This window comes from Lissotriton vulgaris, chromosome 8 (assembly GCF_964263255.1).
Source record: "Lissotriton vulgaris chromosome 8, aLisVul1.2, whole genome shotgun sequence".
In the NCBI taxonomy this organism is placed as follows: Eukaryota; Metazoa; Chordata; class Amphibia; order Caudata; family Salamandridae; genus Lissotriton; species Lissotriton vulgaris.
This window is the reverse complement of record NC_141696.1, coordinates 1,516,756,753-1,516,779,191: the sequence shown is the minus strand read 5'-3', so window position 1 is coordinate 1,516,779,191 and position 22,439 is coordinate 1,516,756,753. Positions and strand designations below refer to the sequence as shown.

The following is a 22,439-nucleotide window of genomic DNA, read 5'->3' as shown; positions in this document are numbered from 1 at the left end:
GCTGCCTGCCTGGCCTTTTGCAATAAAGTGTCCCGGTCCCGGAAATTCAGTAGCTTTACTATAAGGGGTCTCGGTGGGGCTCCCGGTTTCGACCTCCCGATGGGTATTCTGTGCGCTCGTTCTATACAATATTGCATGGAGAGTCCCTCCGTCATGACATGATCTCTGAACCACTGTTCCATATATCCAGATGCATCCGACCCTTCGCATTTCCCTGGCAATCCAATCACCCGGATGTTGTTCCGTCTTGCTCTCCCTTCTGCGTCCTCCACACGTTCAATTAGGGTGGCCATCTGCATCTGCAGCTGTTTCACATCAGTTTCCGTCTGTTTCTGCTTTGGTAGTACCTCCGCCAGCGTCACCTCATGGGCTTTCACCTTGTCCACCGTCTTAGTATGATCCGCCCCGAGCAAGTTCAGGCCAGTGGTCAGGGTTCCTTTTTGTAGCTCAATTGCCTTCCTGGAGTCATACGCTTCCTTTAGTATAAGATCCAACTTGTCATCCAGAGCTGACATCGTAGTGGGGGGGAAACAACCAGACGCTGACATGCTATCCACGCTGTTCAGTCCTTCTTGTACAGGGTCTACACCAGTGTGTTCCTGTTGTCTCGCCTTGGTGTGCCCCATATTGTCCAGTTAAAATGATGCACGGCCTCACCGGTCGCCCACCCCCTCAGGGCAGAAGAGTCGCGCTGTAGTCTACTATTGTGATACAGATGCTCCAGTTGCGTCCTCAGACAAATTGCCCACTCTTGCAGCCCACAGCACACTAACGTGACCGTGCACCGAGCCAGCGGGTCTCACTGCAGCGGCTAGGGACTCACACCAGAAGAAGCACGCAAGTCACTCTTCTTGTAGCCCACCTCACATCACTTTCGCTCCATCTCCCTCTGTCTCCGTGCAGCAGGGGGGTGCCGATAACGTTGTTGGGGAGGTCACAAGACGCCCACAGCAGCATTCCGACAGCAGCTGACCCGGCAACTTTTGGGCATAGAGGTATATTGCAGCGTCACAGCATATGCCCTACCAAGGCACAACAACAGATGGCGCTCCTATCGTTACCACTATTGCAGGTCCACTCCGCACTCTGTATGGTACACTTCTTCTCACCATACCCCACGATCGGGGGTTTGAGCAGGACTCCTTAATCACAAGCTATGTATCCATAGCAGTTCCAAGAGGGAAGCAGCCGAGCCCGTTCACCACCGTCCCCAGCCAGGCAGAACAGCGGCAAGCGGCGCAAATGTAAATGGCCGCCATAGTATGAAATGCACCCGCTAGGCCTCTGTTTTGAATGCCGCCAGTCCAGCCTCCCCTGTCACAGCAGTGTTTCAGTAGCATTGTGCGCACCGTCCCCTCCTCCGATTGTCCATTCGTTGCATCCCAGGGGCACCGGCATCCCACTTCAGACTTCGCCCGTCCTCATCCGCCGCCAGGGAGAGCAGGCCGCTGTGCATCTTCGGGCTCGCATGATGGCGCTCCCCGAACCGAGGGATCGCGAGCCCGCCCCCCAATCAGCTTGCCGCTTGCCACAGCACTCACCCCTCCAGCATAGTCCCGGCACAGACACACGATGCCTCGTCCGCCGCGTGTGCCCGCTCCAGCTCCGTTCCCTATATTACAGGATGCCGCGCCTTAAGTCTCAGGCCTGCACTGCGCTCCGCCCCCAGCAACGACGTGGAGCCGTGCCGGCGATATTACAGGACTCCACTCCCAATCACTCGCATCAGAGCGGCACCGGGCATCCTTGCCCGGTGCCTTGCCCCGCAGCTGTAGCTGTCTGCTTACGGTATGTGGCGTTCATTTTCAGGATTTTTGGTGGCTGGGGTTCCGGAGCTTGCCTAGTAGACGTCCGCCATGCTTGGCTGCTGGCCACGCCCCCCCCCCCCCCCCCCTTTTCGGGTTGATCTTGTGGCGATTCATTTTATTACCTCCCCATTTCCTTCTAGTTCATTTCTGATTGATCTTGACCAGCCGAGGATTTGCACGTACTTAATCCTTGAGACGGTGTTGTTTGTTAGAGCAGAGAAACACTGCCATGGAATTAATTTTTTTTCCACTATTAGCTCTCCCCATTTAACTATACCGGCTCTACGTAATGGTAGGGTCAAAGTGTCTTGCAAACATGCTGGGGTGCCCGGGGAGTCCCAAATTGGTGATTCTTGATTGTAGTACGGTATATCCAGTAATGTCCTTGCTTGAACCCAGACTTTTAGGGTAGCAGTAAGAGTCTTCAGCCTGACCTTTTTGTAGAATTTGGGGTGGCCAAATTTTAAAAGAAATGAGTCGGCTTGAGGGTTATATGGCTTAGTTAAGGCTAGAAAAAGAGGAGAATATGTCTGGGAGTTGTTAAGAAGTTGGCGAAAGCGTTTGAGATGGAAAGCACAATAGTAGAGATAAAGATCCGGTGTAGCTATGCCACCATTAGATTTTTTCCTCCTAAGTTTCCTTTGCGAAATTCTAGGGGTCTTCCTTCCCCAAATAAATGAGGAGAAGAGCCCTTGTGCTTTCTTAAACCAATCTTTGTGGAATTCCAGGGGGATAGTATCAAAAAGGAAGGTAAACCTAGGTAGGATCGACATTTTTAATAGGTTAGATCTACCTATGATTGACAAAGGAAATTTCTCCCATGCCTTCATTTGCTGTTCTACGCTGCGCAGGGTTTTCTCGAAATTTAATTGAGCAGTCTTATCAATATCCTTTGTTATTTGAACCCCGAGATATCTTATTTGTGTTTTTAAAAGTGTGTTCTTATAGGGGGAATTCCACAGCATCAACTGTTTTTTGCTGGTTTATGGAATAACCGGATGCCTTCCAGAAATTTGCCCAGATATCTGGAAGCGCTTGTTCCAAGTCTCCTGTCAGGATCACTAAGTCATCTGCGTAGAGCCCTATCTTTTTCTCCCAACCCATTCAGATAAAAGGTGGAATAGCTTGACATGATCTTAATTTACAGGCCAAGGGCTCTATATAGAGATTAAAAAGGAGAGGCGAAAAGGGGCAGCCTTTTCTGGTCCCTCTGAAGATTTTGAATTGCTTTGTTAGATTCCCATTAACAAGTATCCTTGCCGAGTGATCTTTATAGAGAGCTTTAACTGCCGCTACAAAGCTTCCTCACAAATTGAAGCGATTAATTACTTCTATTAAAAAGGGCCAACTGACCCTATCGAAGGCCTTGGCAGCGTCGAACGTTAATACTGCCAATGGAGTCTGATAAACATTTGCCAAATCTATCGCCCCTATTAGGTCCTGTCTTAGCTCTTTCAGTTGCATTCCTTTTACGAAACCCTTTTGATCAGGGTGTATTATTAAGCCTGCAACTTTGTTGAGTCTTTTTGTGAGGATTTGGGTGTAGATTTTATGTTCACTGTTTAAAAGCGAGATGGGCCTATAGGATTCGCAGTTTTGTGGGTTTTTATTTGGCTTCAAAATTCAAGTAATAGTTGCCTCATTCCACGATGGTGGTACTTCCTGCGCTTCCTGAAACAAGGAGTTAAAGAGTTGACATAGAAACGGTGCCAGTTCATCTTTCAGAGCAATATCAATTTCATTAGGGATCCGGGCCTGCAGCTTTCCCTTTTTTCAAAGTTTTAATTATTTGTGTCACTTCTTCTATCGTCATCTGATCGCTCAGCTTTTCCCTGTCTAATAAAGATACAGTGGGAAGTTGGACACCTTGAAAAAAAGTTTCCAACATCTCTTGCGAAGGACTTAGATCTTCAGAATATAGATCTGAGAAGAAATTTACAAAAGCTTCTTCAATATCTATGTCTTCGTCTAGGACTCTCGCAGTGATAGGGTATTTAAGGCTCCTCACAATATTTCTGACCAGGTCCCATTTTGTTTTCCACGCCAGAAATTTTCCGCACCCCTCACCGTACTCATGGTGGGCGAGTCTACTTGCCTCCCATTTTATCTTACTAATTGCCTCTAAGAAATCTATTTGCTCATTTTTAGCCAGAGATAATTGTTGAAGAGTAGGCAGGTCAGTTGGTACTTGTTCTACTTTTAAAGATTTCTGGCCAATTTTGGCTACTATTTTTCCAATTTCCAATTTCCTCTCTTGATTTTTTGTTATCTACGACAGATTGGGAGATTATTAGTCCCCTTAAAAAGGCCATATATGAGTCCCAAACAGTGGTGAGAGCTGCTCAGCTTTTATTGAATACAAAAAACTCTGCTGTGGTGTTTTTTAGTGTACCAATAACTGTGGGTTCAAGACGTATAACCCGATTCAGAGTCCATTTGCGAGGGGTTGCATGCTGTGATATCGTGATTTCTAATGAGATGGCAGAGTGGTCAGATAAATGTTCTGGTAAATGGGTGATTTTATTCGTATCCCTGCAGAGAATGCGGTCCACCAGAAAAAAATCGATTCTTGATTGGTGACCATGTTTCTTGTTATGGTAGGTGTACTTTCCCCCTGCTAGCCCTGACCCATGCCCTTTTTCACTCCATATGTCTATGAGACTCCCCTCTGACATTAGATGTTTGAGTGTTTTGCGGGTTTTTGGAGTTGCCCCTGCAGCTCTTGTGGACGTAGAGTCATTAGTGGGATTTAATACTAAATTAAAATCTCCTTCTATTATGATTTGGTTGTTTACGTCGGCTAGTTGGAGAAATAAGGATTGAAGATGGGACGGATCGTCAGTGTTCGGCCACAATAGCTAGCAAAAGTTACCCAAGTGGCTCTAATCTTTGCCCTGACCACTACCCATCTTTCGTGGGGATCTGCTACAACTTTCCCAATGGTTACCCAATTGCTCTTCCTAAAAATAATAGCTGTGTTGAGAAGAAGCAGTGTTCAATCCATTTATGGTTTTTAGGTCGAGCTGGAGAAAGCAATGCGAAGCATTGCGTCCAGCTCAACAGCTAATGTTGTCCGCCTCCTGGGAATCTTAGACAGGGGTTGGGCACGCGCTGCGATTGGTGTCTGTGGACGCGCACGTCCAGGCCGGCGCCGTGCACATCTCCTGCCTCAGATTCCCTGAAGTGGACAAACACACACACACACACACCTTCAGGCAGGCACACAGGCGCACACACACACGCAGGCAGGCACACAGGCACACACGCGCGCGCAGGCACACACACACGCCCAGGCACACACACACGCTCCTCACCTCTGCTGTTGGGGACAATCCTTCATGGAGCGCCGGGTCCTCGGTCCCGATGGATGGGCGGGCGGGGGTGACGCGGCCAGGGGCTCCAGAGCAGGGACAGGCTGACAACTTCCAGCCTGCTAACTTTCTGCTGCTGTAATAGTATGAGTCACGGCAGGTATTATTGTAAATGGGTTCAGTAGCTCGAGAAAGAGGCAAGCATATCTGCAGCAGCTTTAATAGTCCGTTAAGAGTAACAGATTGGTATTTAGTGGCACAAGAAGAGAACAGAATGGCGCATCAAAGCCCCGGGAGGCAGAAGAAAGTTTTATTGGACTGGGGAAAACTCCTGTATGCTGAGGTAAAAGTAAATTTCATGTGAGTGAATAAGTAATCTCTAAATGCGAAGATAAAATTCGCCTGGTCTTGTTAAAGGGCACAGCATTGATCATACTTAAAAGCAAAGGTAGCAATTGTTTTGGTTTGACTGGTTGTGTGAATGGGTAAGACTTTTTATTTTTTCTAAATCCCAAATAAGTCTGCTTCAGATGTTAGTGATACCGGGTTGCATTGTTTGGGGTCTGGAACTGAAGGGCTTGTCACTTTCGTTGTTGCTTTCTCGTGTTATTGTGTGTTTCTTCTCCTGTGTATGATCGCAGCCTTCCTAAATGTTGAGCGTGTTGTCCTCTGCCGTCGTTATCCCTGTAGTTTTTTAGTTTTATCGTTCCTGTGTCATAACATCACATCACGGTCATGACAAATAGTGTTGTCACTCGTATAGAGATTCAAGTGATTCTTCTCTTAAGCAGACCTTGCTCTTCGGGACTCAGTGGCTCCCCATATGTTGCAATCTACATTATGTGGTTCAGTGCTCCTATTTTTACAATCCTTCAGTTAAATAAAACCTTGACCTGTGTGAATACTGTATAGTGATGTATTAATACTGACCTAGTGCCTCAGAGAAACCCAAAGTGTGGCTCACTGGTTAGAGTGTGGCTCACTGGTTAGAGGCGGCAGACCCGAGAGCAGAGGACGGCCCGGGACCAGGGTTCGATTCCCGGCGCGGCAGGTTTCTGGACCAGGGTCAGCGGACTCGATAATTCTCTCGCCTCGGTGCCCACTCTGATCAGCGATCACACTCGGCAACTCTGGGCATTAGCTTGCCTCATCTTCACTAACGGCCCCACCAGACCGCCGGGGATGCCTGGTCTCACCCTGGAGATACCCATTAAGGGACCATCTCTCAGGGAAGCCAGGAAGGGTTTCGCAGCGGTCGAAGCGCCTTGGGACCCTACGGGTAAGTAGTGCGCTATATAAATGCCTATACATTTACATTTACATTTACAAAGTCGTTGAAAGGAGATGGTAAAAAGCTCATTAACACCAGTCTTATATTTGGGGATTTAAATAATCCAGGAGAGTGAAATTTTATTTTTTAGGGGACTGGCGCGTGCTAATACTCTCATTACCAATTTCCCCATGTATTATTATCCTTTTACATCTGGTTACACTTAGTCGTGTGGCAGGTGCATATCTACAGATGGCCAGACCTAGCAGGTCAAGCAAAAACGGACTGCACGGAATTTGTGTGTATGGATGATGGGAGATGCTTGGCGTGTGCATATTAATATGTTACATATGATAGCGTGTAGACTAATTTAAATCAAATTATTTGTTTAAACAGTTGTTGGCAACACACTGCATTGTTTGTGCGGTAATTGGGTGGCACTCTGACGCATTCTGTTCCACGGCAGCATTTGGCACGTCAGTTAGTGCTCTGCTTACTTCCATACACAAATAGTCGACGTTATGGCAATTTTGTGAAAGTGCATTTTACGCTTCACTCACTCACTCACTCTATCTATCTATCTATCTATCTATCTATCTATCTATCTATCTATCTATCTATCTATCTATCTCCCTCACTCTATCTAACTATCTAACGCCCTCACTCTATCTATCTATATATCGCCCTCACTCTATCTAGCTATCTATCTATCTATCTATCTATCTATCTATCTATCTATCTATCTATCTATCTATCTATCTATCTATCTATCTATCGCCCTCACTCTAACTATCTAACGCCCTCACTCTATCTATCTATATATCGCCCTCACTCTATCAATCTATCTATCTATCTATCTATCTATCTATCTATCTATCTATCTATCTATCTATCTATCTATCTATCTATCTATCTATCTATTTATCTATCGCCCTCACTCTAACTATTGGCCTCCCTCTATCTATCTATCTAGCGCCCCTACTCTATCTATCTATCGCCCTCACTCTATCTATCTATCGCCCTCACTCTATCTTTCTATTGCCCTCACTCTATCGCCCTCACTCTATCTATTGCCCTCACTCTATCGCCCTCACTCTATCTGTCTATCTATCTATCGCCCTCACTCTATCTATCTATCTATCGCACTCACTCTATCTATCTCCCTCACTCTATCTATCTATCTATCTATCTATCTATCTATCTATCTATCGCCCTCACTTTATCTATCGCCCTCCCTCTATCTATCTATCTCTATCTGTCGCCCTCCCTCTATCTATCTATCTATCTATCTATCTATCTATCTATCTATCTATCTATCTATCTATCTATCATATCACCACAGCATCACTCAGCACCACCACAGCATCACTCAGGAGCACCACAACATCACTATGCGCCACCACAGCATCACTGATGCCACAGCATCACTCGTCGCCACCACAACATCAATCTGTGCAACCATTCAACAACAACTGGTTCAAATATGTTCTCTCAATGTTTCAAGCTTTATTACAAATGTCACAAAAAAATGTTAATATTTCACTTCTGTTCTTGGATTTTTGTCGCAATAAAATACACTGAACATAATCTTCACAAAAGTTATTTACAAAAGTTTAAGCTATTGCCATTATAAATTACAATAACTTTTATTTAAGTATTAATTATTTAAAAAAAATAAAAGCCATTGTTATATGTAATATCAATACATCTAAGTCACGGAAATACAACACATATTGCATTACAAATGCTATAGGTGTCGCATTTGCGAAAGTTAAAACCGTTGGCATTGTAAATTACAAATCTATTAATTTTGCTATTTTCAAAACCAGCACATTAATAAAAAAAAATTCATTTACAATACCAATAGCTCAAACTTTCCTAATGCGAGACCTATTGCATTGCAAATGCTTGTTTCTGATGTGGTCACTCTTATAACACTAATGATATCAGTATCTGAGAATGATTTTGATTGGACATAAGTGGCTCCTATTACAGAAAAGATTGGAAACTCCTTATACAGAGGCTTCGTATTTAAAGGATTATGGGTTCATACACTGCGGCTACAGTGGTCGCATTGCTGTGTAGTACATACTGTAATACAATGAGATGTCTGGCTTTGATGAGCTATATCAGGAAGCAGCGGGATTAACGATTTAGTAAATCTACATTACATAAAATGTAACATTTGCGATACCACCTGCCCTTTCTTTTTAATAAATCTAATAAAAGAATTTCCCAATCTGCTTCAGAAAAAAAAATTGTATTAATGTGATTATCCCATTAGGCATAAAAGAAGATAGGGCACATTCTTTTTTTATTCTTTTTTATTCTATCAAAACACTTTTTGGTGCAAGAGGAGAGACTTTCAACCCTGAAAATCTTTTCTTCCCCACAATTCCCCATATTTTTCCACGTCACTTCCTCCTACCTTACCCCCTTCTCAAATTTCTCTTACACCTCTTCTCAACATTTCGGCTACATTTTAAGCTACTGTCTCTATCCTCGCATATTTCTACTTCTTCATGTTGCTATCATTTTAAGCCTCACAGTCTTTGCAACTCTTTCCAGGTCAGCAAAATTCTTTTTCTAACTCCAATTCTGCCCCATTATTGTTCCATCGTGATGTTTGCTCTTTCCGCCTCTTTTCCTGCTTCTCTAAAATTCGTCTTTAATTCTGCCACCCTTCTTCTCTTTAAACTTTCTCTGACTGCTCAGCTCTTCATATCACAGCTCTCCACTTCAATTTTCTTTCCACCTCCAGTACTCTTTCCAATGCATTGTCTTCAAGTGTGTCCAAGGTGTAGCCACACCTTGCCTCTCCTCTGTTTTCAGCTCTACATTCGCTCTCTCTTCCTAATGCTGTAGTTCAGGCTGGTTTACCTAGCCCCTTGTTTCGGAACGCTGTCCTTTGTCCCTTTGCTCTTCCTCATCATTATACATCTTTTGTGCCTCTTCGAAGGCCCTGGTTCTCCACACGGCTTGTCACATTAGATTTAGAGCTCTCTTGCATAAGTTAATTGTGAGTTTTGTGTGCACCTCTGTTGTATTCATTGATATGCACCGCTTTAACTTCTTGTAGTATGATCTGTCTTAAGCGAAGGCATAAGTGCTTTATAAATAAAATAAAAAATATATATACTTAAGCAGTCTATTTTTGTGTTATGTTAGGAAACAGTTTTTGAAGTGCCTCAGCCATACATATTGCATGACTTCTCTTTTCATAGGTCCTATCGGGGTGCGGTGTTTTTGACGGGACAGAAATCCACGAGGCATCTGCGTAAGTATAAAATCTGAGGTGTGTGCATGCATATGTCCAACTCTAAGAATATTGGACAACAGCTAACATGCTTTTCTAATGATGAAATTCCAACCCTTTCTCCACCCATCAAACCACCCCTTGCCCTGTTGCCATCAGCTGTTTCCCACTCATCTAATGGTTGTATGGTGATCCATTACCTGAAGCACTTTTGGTAAGGCAACCACACGTATGAGGGCACTGTCGCTAACCCTCGGTTCACTGGGATACACTAATTGAAATTCATTGATGCGTTATTATATGTAGGAATTAATTATTAAATTAGCATATGTACCTGATTCAGATGATGCACATATACAAGCTAGTTCTTCTATTGATATATTCAGTATGAAGACTACAACGTTTCCCCTTCACTAGTCCTCTGTGCACATTTCTTTACAATACATATCAGCTATTTTACCATCAAGAAATCTTTGGTGAAACCAGGATCCAAACTCTTTTGTTCCTTCAAGATACTGTAGAGGACTTGACGTTGGTAAATCCATCCAATCCCAGGTCTTGACCATCGATCTGGTAGTTATTTGTTTTAGAAGCAATCTTACCTTCCTATCACATTTAGTAAACAAACACAACCTCTCTTACAAGCATCCTTTTGTATAATTTCGTCCTCACACAACCTTTTCCCATTGCTCTTCTGTCATATTCCAGTACCTCATCACATGATGCACCATCATCCCTCTCATTAGGGGCATCTCAACCATGTCCAGTTCATCTGGACACCAACTTGCACCTTCCTAGAAATAGAAGCCTTATTTGTGGGAATCTTGTTCATCCCTCTGAACTAACTCCTCCTTATGAAATGCTTTGCAGCCTAAATGCCAAATTCTTCAATCACTCGTTTAGCAGTATTCTGAATGACCTGAGCTTCTTCGTTTGGTCTTAAGAACTTACTGATCCCATCAGCTGCCTTCACTCCATGTTTCCTTTCCTTCACAGCTTCTCTCTTGCCATAGCATATTTTATACTTAAGCTGTGCTTCCTCTTCAGGTCAACTAGAGATGACTCAAAGCTCTTGATTTCTTCATCAGAAGCTGGTTTTAGTTGATGGACTCACAGTCTATTAATTCCATATGGGTATGACCAGTTCTATCACTAGGAGTTTTACGTATGCCCATAGGGTTTTGTGAATGTCTTTTTACCATTTCTGATCTCTGACCCGCACTCTACCCAACCACTCATGCAAAGAACCTTGGGATAATAGTCCGCAAGTTGCTGGCTATGACAGGCCAAGTGAACACAGCCTCAAACTCTTGTTTCCACACTCTCAAGATGCTGAAGAAGATTTTCAAGTTGTTGCCTTCAACACCCGGAGAATCGTCATTCAAATCCTCATCTCCAGCAGCTGGACTATAGCAACACACTCTACTTAGGAATCAGTAGGCAACTGAACAGAAGAATCTAGACCATACAGAATTCCGTTGACAGACCCACACTCAGACTGTCCCCCGTCTTCCGCCTCCTACATCACCCTGCAGCTCAAACACCTCCAGTGGCCGGCGCATCCACACACAAGCTCTTTTGAGATTGATCAGGCACCCATACACAGCCTTGCACAAAATCGACCCACCTCCACCAACAATCACATTAACTTCCACATAACTCCCAGACCCCTCCAGTCAGACAGACTCCTATTTGTGCAGAATGGCGGCCTTGCCTCACTCCCAATACTTAGAATGACTTAGCCCTGCAGATCAGAGCCGCCTCCTCAGTTCTTCAATTTCACAAGAAACTGAAGACCTTGTTCTTCACCTAGTTGTGTCCCATGCAGCTCCTGCTTTTCAGTGCCAGGGTACCCCTCTTAGTGAGTTGTGCACTTTAGAAATAGCTATAACATAACATCTCATGCCAACTTTAGTAGCCAGTTGCAGGGCACCTTCCAACTCCCCCAGTTGAGCGTTTCTACAATAACATTGCCACTGGAATGATTGCAAGATTCAGTTCTATATCAGATCCCAATTTACGCAACTAATCCTTCACGTTGTCAGATTGAAATTACCCTCACATGTCAAAAGGTAGAGCACATTCACTTAAAAATGTCTCTTCCAAACAAAAGAAGGAACATGGTGTCAGTGACAGCCTTGTTAATGACCAATAACCCCAGGCCCTCTTGATAACCTATCCATCAGCATTATAATATATTTATAGCCACCACTCTTAGTACTCACAATACCATATTCTCTACCAGGGAGGTCTGAGTTTTCTACCTTCACTTTTGTTTTTTCACCCTTCTATGGCTGACTTTCCTAACTCCAAATCAATCCCAGTCACCAGTACCTGTTTTTATGGTAGAATTTTATTTTTTACATTAGCTTTGGCAAGGGATAATTTTTTCACTCTATTTTCCCACTCCTCATTAGAAATAATTCCTTCCCTAATACTGACTCTTCAAAAATCAGTCTTTTTCCTTGTTTTCCTCTATCTGTATGAATGACTTTGATACAAAGAAATTTGCTACTAAACAACATAAAAAACTTTGCATGTGTAGTCCTGCAGCCTGTTCAGCCTGTCTGTTTGCCTGATCAACCCTCTCTGTTCATGTCATTTGTTGTGATACATTTCTTAAAAGGGCTTACGTATATGCCTACATAAATGTGCCTTTCATTATGTTGCAGGGTGACCTTAACTTGGATCGCACCTTTTTAATGTGTGCACCCTTTGAGTCGATGCACAGCTATACCTCAAGACTATTGACTTTTTAAACTGTCTTTCTTGTTACGATTACTTCATTGTGTTGCATCTGAGCTAACCGTGTTGTCTGTCTGGACAAGGTGATGTTTCAGATTAAGATATCCTTTCTCCCGAGAGTGGTGTCCCCTTCCATGTAGGGCAGTCCATCACACACTCCACCTTTTCCCTCCCAAGACATCTCTCTAAAGAGGAGGAGGGGCTTGACAGCTGAATCTTAAGCAGATTCTAGTTTCTAAATTGATAGGACTAAGGAGCAGCGGGTGAACAAAAAACTCTTTGTTGGATTTGCCGGTGTAAAGAAAGGAAATGCAGTCCACAAACAAACCTTATCTAGATGAATCATCCGGTGTATCAAACTGTGATACGCCCTGACCAAGAAAGAGCCACCGAAGGCCTTAGGGCTCTTTCCACCAGAGCGAAGGTCACAACGGTGACCATGGCTAAGATCCTTCTATGTTGGATATCTGCCAAACTGCAACATGGGCATCCCTCAATACCTTCACCAGGCACTACTATTTCACATCTCAGGTCTGCAATGAAGGGCATTTTGCTGGTTCAGTCCTGCAGGGCTTCCTGATGTGAAGGTTTACCATTGCCCGATCAGTGGATAATGAATGCACTGGAGATTTCTCTGCCAGCAACATTCTGGGCCTCGCAGAGAATTTATCCCCCTGCCCCATGGTATATCAAAGCCTTGTGGCTAGGATAAAAAAGCTGCAAGGGCTTACAAAGAGAGTGGAGTAGTGCCTACTGTAAGGAGAGGAAGGTGGTGTATAAACTAGGTTTAAAAAACTATCATGGGTTGTAAGACAGCTAGAGCGGCGTTTCACTCTGGCAAAATTATAAATGCCCAAAACGTCCCGAAAACATTGCTTAATGTGGTTAAAGAACTTTCTGACCTCAATACATCTCTCTGGTACCTGCGTTTTGCTACAATTTTTGCAAAGATTGGCCAATTGAGGCCGATACTCAAACCCTTCTCTGAGAGGCTCCTTCGGTTGATGGTCGGGATTCTTGTACTACCCTGAATAGTTTGCTCAGGAGGGTAGACTAGGAAGGAGAAAAACTCTGCTATGTGCACTCCCAAATGTTCTGAAAATGGAACAACTATCCTTGCTGAACATTTCTCAATTGAAATCAGTTAGATCTTGTGTGAGAAGTTGGCCCGATATGCAACGTTCGCTATTCTAGCGACCGCTATGTATCGTTCCAACGACCCTTATGGTGTTTGGTTGTAAGTCAACCTATAGACCAGCTATCCTAGTAGCGTGGATACGAGCAGTCTAAGGCTAAAGACTCGAGAGGGCGCGTTAAGCCAGCTGTTTACCACACATGTACCCCTTGAACACCCAGTGAAAGGACACCACACAAGTGTTATGAAAATAAACAGTATATTTATTAAGAATCACAACAGCCCTGTACTCTTTATGAGGACAGGGTACTAAGCACAAACCAAATCTCTTTAGCAAATACTTCAAGTGCACAATTAAAACAAGTGTCCGAGGACACGGAAAGATTAAGGTCTCGGGCGGACCCGATAAGGCAAGTCGGAAGCGAGGGACTCAGGACCCTAGAGTAAGGAGGCTATGCAGGCACCGAAATGCCGAGTTACCTAGCCACGAGGGCTGCGGCTGCACAAGTCTTACAGGCGTCGGGGTCTTCGCTGACGAGCCAGGAGCCGGAAGAAAAGGAGTTGCTGGCCGGCGACCAGTGCTGAATAGTTCGTAGAGATCCAAGCCTGGATCGGAGATTGATGAAACCTGAAAGCAGAGGGGACCAAGTTCGTACTACTAGCCAGTAGTCAGAGGGTACCAGGAAGGCACCGGTTGGCCGTCACCTCGACCAGGTGAGTGGGCGACGCTAGGCTCTGCAGTCTCACGGACCAGGAGGCGTTGTCGGCGACCACGGTGGAGGTGCGAGCTGTCCCACGAAGGATGATGCTGTCGGCGTCGCTGGGCCCAGGATGGGGCAACAAGCCTTGGCAGATCTCAGGGCCACGTGGTGGGCCTAAGATGGCATCTTGAGTGGACCAGGAGGGTCCGGGGTGCTTCTCGCAAAGATAAAAGCAAGGGCCAGTCTGGAGCAACCAGACCAGCAGTGATGATTCTCGGATGTCGTCACAGAAGGGCACAAGCCAGCGGCTAGTGACCAGACAACGTGCTGAGCAGCGAGCAGAAGGGCCCCACGCAGATCGTGGAGATGCTGGGAGACTGCACTTCGGTGCTGGAGCGGCTCAGGGTCGGGGCTTCTCGGACCCCAGAGCACTCACCAGAGAGTTACCTCGATGGTCGTGCTGGTTTTAAGAGCGTGCAGGTTCTGATGATGGCCGGTCCCTCGAGGTCTCGTCGCACCCACAGATCACAGCTGAGCTGATGACGTGGGTAGAGGTCAGAGGTGCCAGGGAAGCCGGTTCTCGTCGAGCTGGGCCGTCGGATTCCTTGAGGAAGGACTTACAGCAAACCGCAGAGTTCTTAGTTGGCGCCTGCTGATGCAGGGTGACTACTCCTTAGCCACAAGGGAGAAATCTTGAGAAGAGTCTTGAATGTCCTTTCGTAGAAAGTAGTTCTTGAATCAAAGATGATCTAATTTGGAAGGGTCCCCGCTCCGGTCTTTATTCTAAAGAAAGGGGTGGGTACATGACTAGGTCCTGCCCTAAGGGTGGGACCAGGAAGGGGGGTAGTTACACCCCTCTCCCCTGCCGGACTTTCCCCAGGCCAGGGCTGTCGCCCCTGGAACTGGTTCTAACCGGCAGATGCGTAGTGAGCACCGGGGTGCCACTCCGCAGTCACCTTCTCGCCAAAGCCCTACCTACCCAGAATACACAAACCCTGTCTGGGACGGTGCGAACACCGCCCTCGACAGGAAACCCTTTGTCCAAGTGCTCCTCGCTGGAAGGACTCCCAGCAGCAGGAGGTCAGACTCGTGTCTGTGGTGGCAGCATCCATTTTGTGGAGCTGAGGCTTCAGTTAACTTTAACCGGGGTTCACAGTTACGTACATGTCGTGTCCCTCTAGAAGGGTGGGATGCTAACCTCATCGCCAGAATTGGTGAGAGGGCAGCACCCCGATTCGTATGACACCTTACTCGACATGCCTTGATAAAGCGACACCGGAGTTGCCGATATGGTACGCGTTATCATGGAACAGCTATTGGGTCTTGATTCCGCAAGCTGCAACCGGGCTCGGCTCGGGCCTGAACCTAGCTCACACGAGCCCACGCACTCTGCCTTCAGGATCGTTAAGGCCTGCCATAGGAGTGACTGATAGGAACTCGGGTGTCCATTGTATGGTTAGATATAGAGCTACTATACCTAAAGCGAAGGGTGGTTACACGTCTTCGCCCCAGCTGTCGTGCAGCCAGTTGTGTCAAATTTAGGAGGCCAGCCAGGGGTGGCATAATACATGCTTCAGCCCCTGGCGGCCCTGGGTACACCCATGCCCTGAGTTACAGGGTCTGATAGGGTGGCCCAGTACCAATTGGAAATGTACCTAGGGTACATGGAATCCATTTTAAAGAGAGAGCAGTAGGCCTGGGGTCCTGATTGGCAGGATCCCAGGTCGACTATGTCAAAAACCAGCTAAAACACAGGGCAAAAAGTTGGGGGCAACCATAGTCAGGATGTACCTTCCTACACAACCCCCCCCCAAACGAAAGGAGATAAGGCTATCCTTGTCCAGGTAAGCCTCTATTACCTAAGTGGCCATATAAGGAAGGACCAGCTCTGGCTTGGTTTCCCCCTGTGTCATGGTCCACTAGGCAACCCCTCACCCTAAGGGTATCCGAGGGTCTCCACCATAGGGAATCTCTGTCTCTGGTGTGTCTTGGGAAAGAAGAAGGCTGAGGCTGGGATGGAGTACTGAAGTGAGGCTCCTCTACCTTTGGGCTCATCTTCCTCCAATCACCATTCATCATGCGTGCCTTTCTCTCTTTAGCTGAGATGCACTGAGCTCTCAGGGTCAGCCTCTGGCTACCTAAAGCTGGAGGCTGAGTCCCTCTGTTTGGCTTACTGGAGGGACAGGTCAGGTCTGGGGTTTTTAGGCCCCATGTTTGGCTGTGCCCAACAGTGTCCAGCTGTGGGAGTCCCCTAACTACTTTTAAGGGGGATCCCTCAGGAGTCTGTTTTATTTTCACTTGGCTAGGTTTACCAGCTTCCGTGATCCTAATCTGTTGATTAAGGGGTTCTTTTGGACAGGGGGCCCTTTTGGGTCCACCACTGGCCTCCCTGATCTCTTCAGCCCTGGGCTGACTGAGGCAGGGTAGAGAGGTGCAGGTTACCTGCTCCAGACTGGGTCCCACCTGGGAAGGGTCCACTGCCATCAGGGGCTCTGCCAGGCTAGGCCTGACTACCTCTGGGGCAGTTCCTTCAACAGGGGTAGAGTCAGTTCCCTGAGGAGGCTGGCTCTCACCTAGTGTCTGGGAGGGGGAAGACTCTTCTTCCTCCTCAATGCTCTCGGTTTGAGTGGAGTGATCCATTGTTTCAGGCTTCACAACCTCACTATCTGTTTGAGTAGAGGCTGAGACCATTTCAACCTTACCAACCTTTTCAGGAGGGCACTCAGTCTGTGTTTGGGCTGTGACTGTCACAGCCCTCCTATCCTGTTCTGGAAAGTCTGTCTGAGCCTGGGCAGTGGCTACCACTGCCCTTCCAACCTTTTCAGGGAGGAATGGTGCTTGGACTGGGGCGGTAGCTATTACTGCCCCACTAACCTGTCTGGATAGGCCTATCATTCTGGAGTGAGTTTCTTGCTCCACCTCAGCCCATGCTGAGAGTTCCAGGTCATTCCCCAGTAAGCAATCTACAGGTAGGTTATCTGTCACTGCCACTCTCATGGGCCCTGTGACATTACCCCAGCTGAGCTTGACTACTGCCATGGGATGCCTTCTTTTCACTCCATGAATGTCTGTCACCTGATAAGTAAAACCAGGGGTCAGTTGAGCAGAGGGGACCAGATGGTCGCTCACCATGGTGAGGCTGGCCCCTGTGTCTCTGAATGCCTCAACTTTCTGACCATTCACTAAAACTTCTTGTCTATACTTTCCCAAAATGTGGGGTCCAGTAGTGAAGTTGGCAAACCCCATGCCAGTCTCACAGACAAGAGTGTGGTCAGGGAACCTGGCTAGGCCATAGTCCTCCTGATTGCCCAAAGTAATGCCCACCACATTCTTGGGGGCACTCCCACCACCTGGGGGATTACCACTAGTGGTAACAGGAGGTCTGGGAGTGTTACTTGGGGGTATGTTTTCCTTATTGCTATTTTTAGGGCACTTGGCATCACTTTTGTAATGGCCCACCTGTTTACAGGTATGGCAATAAGGTTTCTTCTTTTCTGAAGGAGTGTTCTGGGACCCACCACCCTTGTTGGAGTTTTGGGGCCCTTGGGGAGTCTTCTCTGTGGATTTATCCCCACCCTTCTCTTGAGGCTTGGTCGATTCCTTTTTCTGGTCACCACCCTGGTTTTTAGGCCTAACCCTGGTTCTGACCCATTTGTCTGCCCTCTTACCCAATTCCTGTGGAGAGGTCAGATCAGAGTCTACCAGGTGCTGGTGTAATAACTGGTTCTGACAATTATTTAAGATTTGCTCCCTTATAATTAGATTATACAATCCTTTAAAATCAGTAACCTTACTACCCAGTAGCCAGCCTTCAAAAGCCTTAGTGGCACAATCGACAAAGTCAGACCAATCTTGAGACTGCGTTTTCTGGGTATCCCGGAACAGCACCCTGTACTGCTCCGTGGTTAGGCCAAACCCTTCGACAAGTGTATTCTTCAAGACGTGGTAATTATTAGCATCCTCTACCCTTGTGGTGAGGAGCTTGTCTCTTCCTTTACCTTCAAAGGAGAGCCACAAGATAGCTGCCCACTGACTCTGGGGAACACCTTGCACAGTGCAGGCCCTCTCCAAAGCAGTAATCCATTTGTGGATGTCGTCCCCTTGTTTAAAGGGGGGCACTATCTTACCAAGGTGTTTCGTATCAAAACTCCTTTCCCTATTGCTAGGTATAATGCTGCCACCAGTGGGGACTGCCCCACTTAACTGTTGCTCTCTAGCAAAGGCAAGCCTTTCTTTGGCCAGGGCAAGTTCTTCCCTTTCAATCCTTAGATTGGCTGCCCTTTCCTTAGCTTCGTACACTCTCCTCTGAGGGGACGTCATCCCTCTCTGAGAAGAGTTGTGAGAGCCATTGGTTTGAAGGGATCTGCCAGAGTCTCTTGACAGAGATCGGGCTCGTCCATTCCCAATGTTAAGCTGACCTGATAGTGGCCCCAGGGGTCCCCCAGTACCGCTATCATGTTTGCTTAAGTTGGACCTGCTTAGTCTGACGACTTCTACCTGTCCCTTATCTGCCTCATCCCCAGAGAGATCCTCATCCTCATCCTCCTCCACATCTTTGTTCTCAGTTGCGAGGTGGATGAGGTCAGGATCGTCTCTGGTTCCCTCGAGGGGAGGCATGTCTCCTTCTGGATTAGAAGAGCTACGAAGTTTCTCAGCTCTTCTGGCATCATAAGTCTCCAAGAGACCAATCAGAAAGGACGTTGTGGGGTTAGACCCCTGCTGAATCTTCCTGGAGTGACACAGTCGTCTTAACTCCTTGAAGCTCAGCACAGTATATCCTGAAGGGATGACCTGTGGAGGGTCAACTGACACAAGGGGAGACCCAGAGTTTCCTCCTTTGTCCGACATACTGTTTCTAGTGTGGTGTAAGTGATGCACCTACCTACACTACGTGTTTACCTACTGTACCCTTGCTAAGAGTTGTAGCCAAGGTGTGCTAAGCCTTGAGGAGCTACAACAGCTGGTTCAGTAGAACTCAGAGTATTCTAAGCTTTTAGTTATATGTACTAACAGTACTTGTGCGATCTTTCAACAAGATATTCTTAGGATACGTGTGGTAAAACAACAGCAAGCTCAAATCCCACCCGCTGCTCACCAATGTGAGAAGTTGGCCCGATATGCAACGTTCGCTATTCTAGCGACCGCTATGTATCGTTCCAACGACCCTTATGGTGTTTGGTTGTAAGTCAACCTATAGACCAGCTATCCTAGTAGCGTGGATACGAGCAGTCTAAGGCTAAAGACTCGAGAGGGCGCGTTAAGCCAGCTGTTTACCACACATGTACCCCTTGAACACCCAGTGAAAGGACACCACACAAGTGTTATGAAAATAAACAGTATATTTATTAAGAATCACAACAGCCCTGTACTCTTTATGAGGACAGGGTACTAAGCACAAACCAAATCTCTTTAGCAAATACTTCAAGTGCACAATTAAAACAAGTGTCCGAGGACACGGAAAGATTAAGGTCTCGGGCGGACCCGATAAGGCAAGTCGGAAGCGAGGGACTCAGGACCCTAGAGTAAGGAGGCTATGCAGGCACCGAAATGCCGAGTTACCTAGCCACGAGGGCTGCGGCTGCACAAGTCTTACAGGCGTCGGGGTCTTCGCTGACGAGCCAGGAGCCGGAAGAAAAGGAGTTGCTGGCCGGCGACCAGTGCTGAATAGTTCGTAGAGATCCAAGCCTGGATCGGAGATTGATGAAACCTGAAAGCAGAGGGGACCAAGTTCGTACTACTAGCCAGTAGTCAGAGGGTACCAGGAAGGCACCGGTTGGCCGTCACCTCGACCAGGTGAGTGGGCGACGCTAGGCTCTGCAGTCTCACGGACCAGGAGGCGTTGTCGGCGACCACGGTGGAGGTGCGAGCTGTCCCACGAAGGATGATGCTGTCGGCGTCGCTGGGCCCAGGATGGGGCAACAAGCCTTGGCAGATCTCAGGGCCACGTGGTGGGCCTAAGATGGCGTCTTGAGTGGACCAGGAGGGTCCGGGGTGCTTCTCGCAAAGATGAAAGCAAGGGCCAGTCTGGAGCAACCAGACCAGCAGTGATGATTCTCGGATGTCGTCACAGAAGGGCACAAGCCAGCGGCTAGTGACCAGACAACGTGCTGAGCAGCGAGCAGAAGGGCCCCACGCAGATCGTGGAGATGCTGGGAGACTGCACTTCGGTGCTGGAGCGGCTCAGGGTCGGGGCTTCTCGGACCCCAGAGCACTCACCAGAGAGTTACCTCGATGGTCGTGCTGGTTTTAAGAGCGTGCAGGTTCTGATGATGGCCGGTCCCTCGAGGTCTCGTCGCACCCACAGATCACAGCTGAGCTGATGACGTGGGTAGAGGTCAGAGGTGCCAGGGAAGCCGGTTCTCGTCGAGCTGGGCCGTCGGATTCCTTGAGGAAGGACTTACAGCAAACCGCAGAGTTCTTAGTTGGTGCCTGCTGATGCAGGGTGACTACTCCTTAGCCACAAGGGAGAAATCTTGAGAAGAGTCTTGAATGTCCTTTCGTAGAAAGTAGTTCTTGAATCAAAGATGATCTAATTTGGAAGGGTCCCCGCTCCGGTCTTTATTCTAAAGAAAGGGGTGGGTACATGACTAGGTCCTGCCCTAAGGGTGGGACCAGGAAGGGGGGTAGTTACACCCCTCTCCCCTGCCGGACTTTCCCCAGGCCAGGGCTGTCGCCCCTGGAACTGGTTCTAACCGGCAGATGCGTAGTGAGCACCGGGGTGCCACTCCGCAGTCACCTTCTCGCCAAAGCCCTACCTACCCAGAATACACAAACCCTGTCTGGGACGGTGCGAACACCGCCCTCGACAGGAAACCCTTTGTCCAAGTGCTCCTCGCTGGAAGGACTCCCAGCAGCAGGAGGTCAGACTCGTGTCTGTGGTGGCAGCATCCATTTTGTGGAGCTGAGGCTTCAGTTAACTTTAACCGGGGTTCACAGTTACGTACATGTCGTGTCCCTCTAGAAGGGTGGGATGCTAACCTCATCGCCAGAATTGGTGAGAGGGCAGCACCCCGATTCGTATGACACCTTACTCGACATGCCTTGATAACGCGACACCGGAGTTGCCGATATGGTACGCGTTATCATGGAACAGCTATTGGGTCTTGATTCCGCAAGCTGCAACCGGGCTCGGCTCGGGCCTGAACCTAGCTCACACGAGCCCACGCACTCTGCCTTCAGGATCGTTAAGGCCTGCCATAGGAGTGACTGATAGGAACTCGGGTGTCCATTGTATGGTTAGATATAGAGCTACTATACCTAAAGCGAAGGGTGGTTACACGTCTTCGCCCCAGCTGTCGTGCAGCCAGTTGTGTCAAATTTAGGAGGCCAGCCAGGGGTGGCATAATACATGCTTCAGCCCCTGGCGGCCCTGGGTACACCCATGCCCTGAGTTACAGGGTCTGATAGGGTGGCCCAGTACCAATTGGAAATGTACCTAGGGTACATGGAATCCATTTTAAAGAGAGAGCAGTAGGCCTGGGGTCCTGATTGGCAGGATCCCAGGTCGACTATGTCAAAAACCAGCTAAAACACAGGGCAAAAAGTTGGGGGCAACCATAGTCAGGATGTACCTTCCTACATCTTGCTCCCCACTTGACCCTCTCCACCAGTCGAAATTCAGTCTCTTAGATCCGGAAATTCTCCAAAGAATTGTTGAAATACTCAACACCTCGCTTAAAGAGGGTCGCGTTCCAACAGCCTGGAAACACGCTATGCTTTTCCCGCTCCTAAAGTTTTAGGCTGATTTCAATTCTGCCCATCCTAACGAAGGTCCTGAAAAAAAAATGTGTCAATTTGCAGCTTACTACTTTTGTGGAAGATCATAATGGTCTGCATTCATCTGTCGGTTGTATGACATTACAACGCGGTGTTTTAGCACGCATGTTTTTACTTCGCACGTTTTTACGCGCATACCATTACCACACCTTTACATTCGGTCAAATAAAAAAATTAATCTACCACGCAAACAAGTAGCACGCAGACATTCCTCACGCATACCATTTCAATCAATTTGATTATAAAGTTACTTTCATCAGTAGGTGGCAGTATAACTCGGTAAGTGAAACCCTGGTACTGCTTAGTATGTCCGATCACCTCAGAGTGTTGAAGCACAATGCACACAATTTGGAGGATGGGCGACTTTATAGGTGTAATAGGGGTATACCACTATTAAATAATAAATGTGTTCTGAAAATGATTTTTTTTGTCCATTT

At 47.2% G+C, this 22,439-nt stretch overlaps 1 protein-coding gene across 1 annotated transcript in view; it reads left to right on the top strand.

Annotated features, from left to right (window-relative positions):
- LOC147699070 (glutamine amidotransferase-like class 1 domain-containing protein 3, mitochondrial) overlaps window positions 1–22,439 on the top strand; it is a 97,553-nt gene that overhangs the window by 41,609 nt on the left and 33,505 nt on the right. The window contains exon 2 of the mRNA XM_086935647.1: window positions 9,614–9,666. Within this exon, the coding sequence (XP_086791773.1) occupies window positions 9,614–9,666 (53 nt within the window). The remainder of the gene's footprint in view (window positions 1–9,613; window positions 9,667–22,439) is intronic.